Source organism: Leucoraja erinacea, chromosome 4 (assembly GCF_028641065.1).
Source record: "Leucoraja erinacea ecotype New England chromosome 4, Leri_hhj_1, whole genome shotgun sequence".
Taxonomy (NCBI): domain Eukaryota; kingdom Metazoa; phylum Chordata; class Chondrichthyes; order Rajiformes; family Rajidae; genus Leucoraja; species Leucoraja erinaceus.
This window is the reverse complement of record NC_073380.1, coordinates 46,589,499-46,600,324: the sequence shown is the minus strand read 5'-3', so window position 1 is coordinate 46,600,324 and position 10,826 is coordinate 46,589,499. Positions and strand designations below refer to the sequence as shown.

Sequence of the window (10,826 nt, the reverse complement as noted above, 5' to 3'; positions counted from 1 at the left end):
CTTTAGCCCAACTTGCCCATGGCGACCAAGATGCCCCATGTACGCTAGCCCCACCTGCCCGCTTTTGGCCCATTTCCCTCCGAACCTTTCCTATCCATGTACCTCTCCAAATGTAATTTAAATTTTGTGATAGTTCTTTACAATTCACTTCAGAATGCTGCTATTGATTCTGATTCCTCCATTCTTTAAAGAAGAAGATGAGAACAACTTAATGTTGTTTCATTTCTGTATTTCTGGTCTTACTTTGCGGTGTGCTCATAAAAAAAAACATTTTTGTAATTGCACGAGTAAACTACATAAATTCACCTGTGTTAATCATATAAATAAGTATTTTTGCTTATTGAACTTGGATATGAAGTTTTCAGTGATAACGATGCACATTTTAAAACACCAGACCAGTTTTAGAAAAGTAAACCTTTTTATTTATATATATTTATATGTATATACATATAAAAGAAATACAAAATGTCAACACGATGAAAATTTTATCATGGCATTTCAGTTTTTTCTGTGCTTTCAACCTGTGTCGCTGCCTCAGGTATATTGGAAGTAAGTAATGTCCTTCTGTTGTAGTGTCCCTTAATTATGCCGGAGTTGTTATTTTCATTCAGAATTTGTTTTTGTTTTTGTCTGTTTAATGACTGTACAAGTCCAAGGACAACAACTGCTAATGAGTATTGACTGGTTAGCTTTCTTGGTTGCATGATAAGTGGATTTGGCTGCACTCTTCCCAGAAGAAAATATGTTTTAATCTTCCCTTCTTGTTCACTTATCCCTTTGACATATATTTCACCTCTGTACTCAAAGGCAAATCCTTTGTCCTTCAGGATAAGGTGGGTATCTTCAGGCACTTGAATTCTGCCACTGATGCCTGTGCTGTCCATGCGGCTTGCTAAGTTTACAGTTTTACCCCAGATATCATATTGAGGTTTCTTCGCACCAATAACCCCTGCAACGACTGAGCCATGGCTAATACCTGTAAGGAGAAAGACATTATTATGTCAATTATTCATCTCCAATGTCTTAAATACTCCAGAAATCACAGTTGATGTCATGGCAATCTAACTCCATTAATCACCAACCCTTCCCCATTGCATTTTCTGAAAATATATTTTATTATGGGCTAAAGTTCCAGAGGGTTTAGGATTTTGTCTCACTAGTTATTTTTCATGATTCCAGGGAAAGGATTTGGCAGCCATCTGATAATGGAGTAGGTATAACACATTACAATGGAGCTTGGTCTCGTTCTTACCTTTTTTCCCCCCATTAACACAGCAATTTAAAGCAGATATTGGGGGTCAATGAGCATGAGTAGGCATTAAGTTTGATTTATTTTAAACCTCCAATTACTGTCCTAAATTAAGACAAATGGCACAGACCAGAGATTAATTACAGTATGGCAATGTCTTGATCTGTATAGTTTACTATTTTGGGATAATTTGAATTGAAAGATACAGCTTCGAAACAGGCAGTTCAGCCCACTGAGTCCATGCTGAACAGCAATCACCCATTCACACTAGTTCCGTGATATCCCATGTTCACATCCACTCCTTATGTATTGAGGGCAATTTTCACAGGCCAATTAACCTACAAACCCGTTCGGCTTTGGGATGTGGAAGGTGAATGGTGCACCTGAAAGAAACCAAAACAGTCACAGGGAGAACGTGCAAACTCCACACATACGTCACCCGAGGTCAGGATCCTATCTGGGTCTCTGGCGCAGTGAGAGAGTAGCTCGGCCAGCCTTGCCACTGTGCCATCCTAATATTGGATGGTATTTGCACAGGGTCATCATGGTGACATAAACTATTAACTAAGCACAACAACAACAACATCTTCCAATTATTAATGTCCTCAATTAATATTGATTATCAATCTCCTTGATATCCCGCAGCTCTGCTCTTGCTCCCCATTCGTAACAAGGACAAAGTCCCCCTTGTCCTCACCTTCCACCCCATCAGCCGTCGCATACAGCATATAATCCTCCAACATTTTCGCCACCTCCAACAAGATCCCACTACTGACCACATCACCATCCCTTTCTGTTTTCCGCAGAGACCGTTCCGTCAGCAACTCCCTGGTCAACTCATCCCTACCCACCCAAACCACCCCCTCCCCAGGTACTTTCCCCTGTAACTGCAGGTGATGCAACACCTGCCCCTTTACCTCCCTCCTCGACTCCATCCAAGGACCCTGGCAATCTTTCCAGGTGAGGCAGAGGTTCACTTGCACCTCCTCCATCCACATCGACTGTATCCGCTGTTCCATGTGTCAATGCCTGCACATCGGCGAGACCAAGCGCAGGCTCGGCGATCGTTTCGCTGAACACCTCTGCTCAGTCTGCCTTAACCAACCCGATCTTCCGCTTGCTCAGCATTTTAACTCCCCCTCCCATTTCCAATCTGACCTTTCTGTCCTGGGCCTCCTTCATTGTCAGAGTGAGGCCCAGAGCAAATTGGTGGAACAGCACCTCATATTTGGCTTGGGTAGCTTACACCCCAGCAGTATGAACATTGACCTCTCTAACTTCAAATAGCCCTTGCTTTCCCTCTCTCTCCATCCCCTCCCCTTTCCCAGTTCTCCCACCAGTCCTTACTGTGTCCGACTACATTCTATCTCTGTCCCGCCCACTACCCTGACATCAGTCTGAAGAAGGGTCTCGACCAAAAACGTCACCCATTCTTTTTCTCCAGAGATGCTGCCTGTCCCGCTGAGTTACTCCAGCATTTTGTGTCTAACTTCCAATTATTAAGTGCCTGTAACAGTCAAAAATTCTAAAGTGTCACAAACAAAATAATTGAAGCAAAAGGAAAAGTGAAATATAGAATTGATGTATTTCTTACACTGTAATTTCTTACACTGAATTTCTTACACTGTAATACGCTGTAATATAGACAAACCATTATTAAGCTTAATTTGTTAATGTATATAACAAAATACATCTAGAGAATTAATTATTTTAATCTGAAGATTAAAGATCATGACTTCAATTATATCAACATATTTATCTTGGTGTAAACATAGAAATTGATATCCTTGGAAAATATTTAAGTAATTACAGCTAAAATCTCTTCATTCTGTTTCCCCCCAAATAAAAAATCATTTTCATCAGTATCTTACCATGTTATTAAGATATTTTTTGTAGTACATATTACCTTCCACTATGTGTCACTGTAATACTTTATAATGGAAAGAATAGGGAAGTAATGTCAAGTGTGAATATTATACACCTGTATTTGTAAAATTAGCACACCAACATGTTTATGTATACTACCACGGTTAGGCTAAAAGGGAGACTGAAAAGTTGTAGAAGCATTAAACCAATGTATAATGGAATGAAGGACATAAAAATGTATTTCAAATATTAGTGGATTAAAAGGTTGTGACCTATAACTCGTGGGTCAACTTCACTCACAGTAAAACATATACATATCAGAATTAAAGGGTCCTCATTGAAACATTGTCTTTATTTTTACTGCTTCCTCTCGTTGATTGCCATATGCAATGTGCACACTTCTAGATTCAGGGACAGTTTCTTCCCAGCTGTTATCAGGCAACTGAACGATCCTACCAACAACTATCTACCACATTGGAGCCAATGGTTAGCATGCAACAAAAGCTTTTCACCGTACTGCTGTACGCATGACAATAAACTCAACTCAACACAAGTGCTGCTCTTTTGCTGACAGCAGGACTGACCAACATTTCTACACTGCATGGTGTTAGCTGTGGCCATGATAGTCACTGTGGCAGCATTCTGATCCAATTGAGCTCAGGATCCGATGAGGACAATGCCTGGCAGGGATGCTCCATAGCATGGCAGAGCTGCTTAATCCTTCGCGCCCTTTATTCACGGTTGGGGAATCAAAATCCAATTTTTTCATTCAGACAGTGGTGGGTATATGGAATAAGCTGACAGAGTAGGGAGTTAAACCAGATACTATTCAACAGACACTTGAACAGGTGCATGGATAGGGAAAGTTCAGAGGGATATTGGACAATCATGAGCAAATGGAACTAGATGGTGCATCTTGGTCGGTGTGGACGAGTTGTGCCGACGGGCATGTTTTATGACTTTATGACTCTGACTCTACTCCAATAACTCCCGTCCTCCAGTTTCCCCCCTCCTGATCTTCCACACCCTGATTTATCTTTTTCTCTTCATATTCCTCTCTTACAACTGTTTTCCCCTTCTCTCACCCCCACCCCTTTTCTTCCCACCGTTATGGCAGCTTGCATGACTACTTTCCTGATAGATCATTAACAATACAGACCAGGTTCCCAGCAGGTAGAAATCAAATGATACAGTCAAGTCAAAAAAAGTCAAAGTCAATTTTATTTGTCAGCAGCCACTGGGCCTGGTAGCACTGTAGTATGTAAATCCACACACTGGCTCCTAACCTTTTAAAAATGGGTGATAACGGAGGGTGGTACAGTGGCACAGCCGTAGAGCTGCTGCCTTACAGCTCCAGAGACCCGGGTTCAATCCTGACTACGGGTGCGTGTCTGTACGGAGTTTCTACATTCTCCTCATGACATGTGTAGGTTTTCTCCAAGATCTTCGGTTTCCTCCCACACTCAAACAACGTACAAGGTTGCAGGTAAATTGGCTTGGTATAAATGTAAAATTGTCCCTAGCGTGTGTAGGGTAGTGTTAATATGCGGAGATCGCTGGTCGGTGCGGACTTGGTGGGCCGAAGGGCCCGTTTCCGAGCTGTATCTCTAAACTAAACTAAACCACAAATGCGATTTGTTAAAATGGAGCAAATTTAGCAAATTTCTGCTGACCTGATTTGGTTTTAGGCAATATGTTTCATCCAATCCAACACACCAAAAATGGACAAAATGGACAAAAGCAATGGTAATCAACTGTATCAAACATTTAAATACAAGTAAAATAAAGTGGAATTTTCCTGAACAAATGAGCACAGGATGAAGGATGATCATATGGAGGTGTACAAAATCGTGAGAGGAATAGATCGGGTAAATGTACAGAGACTCTTGCCCAGAGTAGGAGAATCGAAAATCAGAGGACATATGTTTAAGGTCAGGGAGGGGGTGGTTGTAAATTTTTTAGCAGCCTGAGGGATAACTTTTTTACACAAAGGCTGGTGGGTGTATGGGCCGAGCTGCCGGGGGAGGTAGTTGAGGCAGGGACTATCGCAACATTTAAGAAACACGTAGACAGATACATGGATAGGATAGGTTTAGAGGGATGTGGGCCAAATGCAGGTAGGTGCGACTACTGTAGCTGGGAAATGTTGGTCGGTGTGGGCAGGTTGGGCCGAAGAGCCTGTTTCCACACTGTATGATTATTACACTATGGGAAAATACAACAGTGAATCAAAATGCACTATCACATTATACTCACCAACTCGAAGTTCAAAGTTATTGAAAGAATGTTTATTTATCTCCTGTATGCTTTCATTTAAAGCAATGGTAAAGTCTGCCAGAGCACATAGATGACCCCATTTCTCTTCAGATTGCTGCAAATGGCAATGGACAGGAGTAAACTTTGGTGATTATACATTAAACATTGATGTCATAAATTATGCACTCTGCTTATATTGTTTTGTTTTCTTTACCTGCTTTTCAGGAGACAATCCAGAAACAGCCATATAAGTGCTTCCAATTGTTTTGATTTTTTCAATGTCCTGAAATCTCTCTTCACCCAACAACTGCAAGAGGTATCAAGATGGGTAAAACAGTTATACAACATTGAGAAAGCGCTCCGCCCCCAGACTTGAACTTAGACTGCTCTATCCTCCCTATTTCATTAACCTTCCCTTATTCTTCAATTCTCCAAAAACATTTGCCTCCTTTCATTCAGAATTCATGTGCAGGAAGGAACTGCAGATGCTGGCTTAACCCGACGATAAACAGAAAATGTTGGAGTAACTCAGCGGGACAGGCAGCATCTCTAGTTAGATGGAATGGGTAACATTTCAGGTAGAGATGCTTCTTCAGACACTCATTCACATTCAGAATTCATGTTCATTTCTGATTTTGACAGATGTGCCTCTTCCCATTTTAGAACTCTCTCCCCAAAATTTCCTTCACTATTTATCTTTCCTCCTTTAATCTATTCCTTAAAGCTCATCTCTTCAACTAAGTCCTAATATTTTTCATTCAAAAAAATAGCAGAGGGATAAACTATACAATCACATACCAGTCATATCCTAATATCAGTGGCAGGGAGTAGTTGAGAAATTAATTGAGGAAAAATTCAAATGGCACATGGAAGATTATAAGTTGGTGGGAAAAAAAGCCACCAAACACTATCAAAGGCAAACTGCACTTAACTAACTTTATTTGCAGTATTAAATGATTGGGTTTCCATTTTCAAATGGGAAAAAGTGATAGGTTGATATATGTTCAAATATATTTATGACCTGGACAAATTATATATAGCATAATTTCAAAGCTTTCAAATCATGAGAGTATCTGTATAAAATCATGAGAGTGTGGTGCCACCCTTGGTTAGCCCACTTACAAAACAATTGGAAGCACTTATATGGCTGTTTCTGAACTCTCGGCAGTCGGGGGTAGGGTCCCGTGATTGGGAAATGGCGGGAAGGAGTTGTCACGAGGTTTAGGGGTGTGCCCTAGTATAAATAATGAGTCCCGGGTCAACCTTCCCCCATTCGTGTGTGTGTTGTTCTTCTTTGCTTTGACAATAAAGATCTCTTTGATTCACCACGTGTGGCTTGCTTATTCGCCCGACGTAAGAGGAATAGATCGGGTAGATGCACAGAGTCTCTTGCCCAAAGTAGAAGAATCGACGGCTCGAGGACATAGGGTCAAGATGAAGGGGAAAAGATTTAATAGGAATCTGAGGTGTAACATTTTCACACAAAGGGTGGTGGGTGTATGGAACAAGCTGCCACGTGAGGTAGTTAATCAAATGGAAATGGTAATGGTAAATAAACAGTTAGACAGGTACATGGATAGGACAGGTTTGGAGGGATATGGACCAAACGCAGGCAGGTGGGAATAGTGTAGCTGGGACATGTTGACCGGTGTGGGCAAGTTGGGCCAAAGGGCCTGTATCTACACTGTATCTATGACTCTGACTCTGTAAATTCCGGAAGTGGCGCTGCTGTTGAACGGCTGCGGCTCGCCTGCAGTCCGTCTGTCTTTACTTTATTTTGTTGTTTTTTGGTCTTGTTATAGTTAAATATTTGGTTATTAGGTTGTGCTATGTGTGTGGGGGGGCTGAAACATGGTTTTCTGTCTCTCCCTTCGGGGGAATGCGACTCTTCTGTTGAATCCCCACTTCTCTGCCTCCGTCTATGCTGAGGCCTAATGGCGGAGCTGGCGGCCTCCAACCTGCGACCGACCTCGAGGCTCCAGAGGCAGAGCCAGTCAGGACTCACCAACGCGAGGCTGGTCAAATTCGGAGCTGTGGGGGCGTTCGGGCGCTCCAGTGGCAGTGGCACGACTCGGGGCTGGGACGGCGCTCCGGTGGGGGCGGCCCGGCGCAGGGCTGTGACGGTGCTCCGTTGGCTGAGGCGGCGTTCCGGCGGCGGCGACATGAATCCGGGGCTCGGCCGCGGGCCAATGGACGACATCGTCGGGAGCTCGCAGGTCACAGGCTGGTGCCTGTTTTCCGGAGCTCCCGCTGCAACAGCTGCGTCCGCTGGAATGGAGGGCGGCAGCTTCGACCATCCCGGGCCGTGGAGCTTGAACCGGCCCGTTCGCGGAGCTCGGTTGAGCTGCAGGACTCGCTATTATCGTCCGGTGGGGTAACAACATATCGCCTCAGCGCAGAGGGAGAATGAGGAGGGAAGAGACAGTAACCTTAAGTCTTTTGCCTCCATCACAGTGAGGAGGTGCCTGGTGAACTCATTGTGGTGGATGTTAATTTGTGTTTATTGTGTGTTTTGTTGTTTATTATTATATGTATGGCTGCAGGCAACGACATTTCGTTCAGACCGAAAGGTCTGGATGACAAATAAAGGATCTAATCTAAACTAATCTAATCTAAAAAATGACACAAAACTCAAAAGTGAGAATGTTATAAAGTAGCAAATAATTCAGAGATAATTAACTTTGGTATAAAATATATGATGTACTGTAAATTAAAATATATAATATTGAATGGGGTATTGGAGAGAATTTGCATACATGCGCATTAAAGTGACAGGACAAGTTGGGAAGATTGTTAAAAAAGCAAAGACACAAGATAAAAGCAAATGACTGGTTTGGCCACACCTAGAGTTTTGTGTTCAATTCTTGCTACCTTTTTTTGCACAGTGCATAAGAAATTTATTGGCATAGCACCACAGATGAAAGACTTCAGTTAAATGGAGAGTCTTTACAAACTGGGATTGATTTTATTGAACCAAAGAGGTTATGAGAAGATTTCTCTGAGATATTTACAATCAAGAAACGTTTTGATAACATGTAATAAGAAACTGAAATACATTGTATGAAATGATAGTGACAGCAGATTCAAAAATAAATTTACAAAGGAAATTGCAGAGCCACTTAAAAGTGAAAATAAATGCCAGATTATATGAAAAATAGAGTAGTGGTACTAATTGCATGCTTCATTATAAGAGTTGGCAATGGCCTTTGAATTTTATATTAGAACTCTGGAGATTTGAAAAAGTTAAATACTAAGCTTAATCAGAAAATCAATATTTGTCTTTTATATTAATTATTGTGAAAGTGGATGCAAACCTTCTGTGGCTCCTAAATTTCCAATAAAGCTGAATAATATTGCTTATGAGACAACACTCTCTGACTATGTCTAAGCCCTTTGTGGAATTCAGTAGAGTTTCTATACTAAAATCTGAATGCAGGGATCACCCTGGTAATGACTACTGTTCTGTGGCCTTAACAGCGACCATCATGAAGTGCTTTGAGAGGCTGGTTATGAAATGCATTATAACCAATCTACTAAGCAACCTTGACCCACTGTTTTTCATCTACCGCCACAACAGGTCCCCAGTTAATGTCATCTCCCTGGCCGTATGCTCATCCCTGGAATACCCGTATAAGTGAGACACCTACGTCAGACTTCTGTTCATAGACTACAGTTCTGCTATTAGTACCACCTATAATACCACCTTAAATACCAATGGACCACAATTATGGAGGACAGGGGCCAAATCACCCTCCACAATAATCTTCACCACTTGTGCCCCGCATGCATGCATTCTCAGCCCACTTCTTTACTCTACATACCCCCATGACTCTGCAGCCAAGTACAAATCCAACTTAGTTTACAAATTCACAGACAATACCACCATTGTGGGCCAGATATCAAACAATGACCAGATGGAGTATATGAAGGAGATTGAGAACCTCATAACCTGGTGTCTAGACAACAAACTTTCTCTTAAATCAGCGAGACAATGGAGATAGCGAAGCAGTACATATATCATCGAATGTGACGGCACTAAAGTAGACCATCGTCATTTGTCAGCACTGGGCCTGTACTCGCTGGAATTTAGAAGATTGAAACATACAGAATAGTGAAAGGTTTGGATAGAGTAGATGTGGAGGGGATGTTTCCACTAGTGGGAGAGTCTAGGACTAGAGATCTTTGCCTTCTAGGACTAGAGATCTTTGCCTTAAGCCTGTTCTTTTAGGAAAGAGATGAGAAGAGGTTTATTTAGTCAGTGAGTGGTGAATCTGTTAAATTCTTTGCCACAGAAGGCTGCAGAGGCCAAGTCATTGGATATTTTTAAGGCAGAGGTAGATAGATTTTTGATTAGTCCTGGCTGTCAGAGGTTATGGGCAGAAGGCTGGAGAATGAGGTTAGAGAGGAGAGATATATCAGCCATGATTGAATGGTGCAGTAGACTTGATGGGTCACTTATGACCTTATGACCTTATGGCTTAGATGTGGTAGAAAGTTTCCTGGGAATAAACATCACCAGCAAGTTGTTCTGGACTAGCCATATCGATGCAATGGCCAAGAACATGAACGGCTCTACTTCCTTAGAAGGTTTTGGAAGTTTGGCTCCCAACAACTCTCACTAACTTCTACAAATGCACTGTAGAAAGCATTTTATCGGGATGCATCACAGCATGGTTTGGGAACAGTTCCATCCAAGAACGCAAGAAATTGCAGAGAATTGTGGACGCAGCCCAGACCGTCACGCAAACCAACCTCTCTTCAATCGACTTAATCTACACTTCATGCTGCCTCGGCAAGGCCACCAGCATAATCAAGGATAAGTCTCACCCTGGACACTTCCTCTTCTTGCCTCTGTCATCGGGCAAGAGTTGCAGGTGTGAAAACTGGAGAAAATGCAGTTTTATCCAGTGTGAAGACAACATAAAATGCGACAAAACACCTTTTCTCTGTATCTCGCTACACGTGACAATAAACTAAACTAAATTATTGAAAATCTTCTCTCAGTATTCTACTCGCACCAAACTGGGCAATTATTAGCAAGAGGACTCGCAATTGTTTACGAATATAAGTAACAAACATGGATAACCAAGTATTCCACGGATAATCAAGTATCCCCAAGATTTATGATCCCCTGTTTAAAGATTTCTTTCCCCGCACTGTCATGACACATTAGCCGGGAAAAGCATCAATTCCACATCTATTCTATCATCCCCGATGAACAGTTTAATGAGATCACCTGTCATTTTTCTAAATTCAACTGAGCAGGGACCTAGTTTGCTAATTCTCTCCTTTTACAACAACCAATCTGGTGAACTGTCTTTGCACTTCTTTTATTGCAAGTATATCCTCCCTTGGGTACAGAGGCCCGACCGGTCACAATATTCCAGATGTGGTCTCCACATGCCTCCAAATAATTGGATCAAAATGTACTCTGATTCTCTTACAATAAAGGTCA

The 10,826-nt window shown here is 42.0% G+C and overlaps 1 protein-coding gene across 2 annotated transcripts in view; it reads right to left on the bottom strand.

Moving 5' to 3' along the window:
- Positions 1 to 455: 455 nt before the first annotated feature.
- The window catches only part of adcy8 (adenylate cyclase 8 (brain)), a 120,041-nt gene continuing 109,670 nt past the window's right edge, over positions 456 to 10,826 (bottom strand). For both annotated transcript variants that reach the window (XM_055634162.1, XM_055634163.1), the window contains 3 exons: positions 5,586 to 5,678; positions 5,372 to 5,486; positions 456 to 976 (listed from right to left, as the gene is read on the bottom strand). In XM_055634162.1, coding sequence (XP_055490137.1) covers positions 489 to 976; positions 5,372 to 5,486; positions 5,586 to 5,678 — 696 coding nt within the window. In that variant the 3' untranslated portion in view covers positions 456 to 488. The remainder of the gene's footprint in view (positions 977 to 5,371; positions 5,487 to 5,585; positions 5,679 to 10,826) is intronic.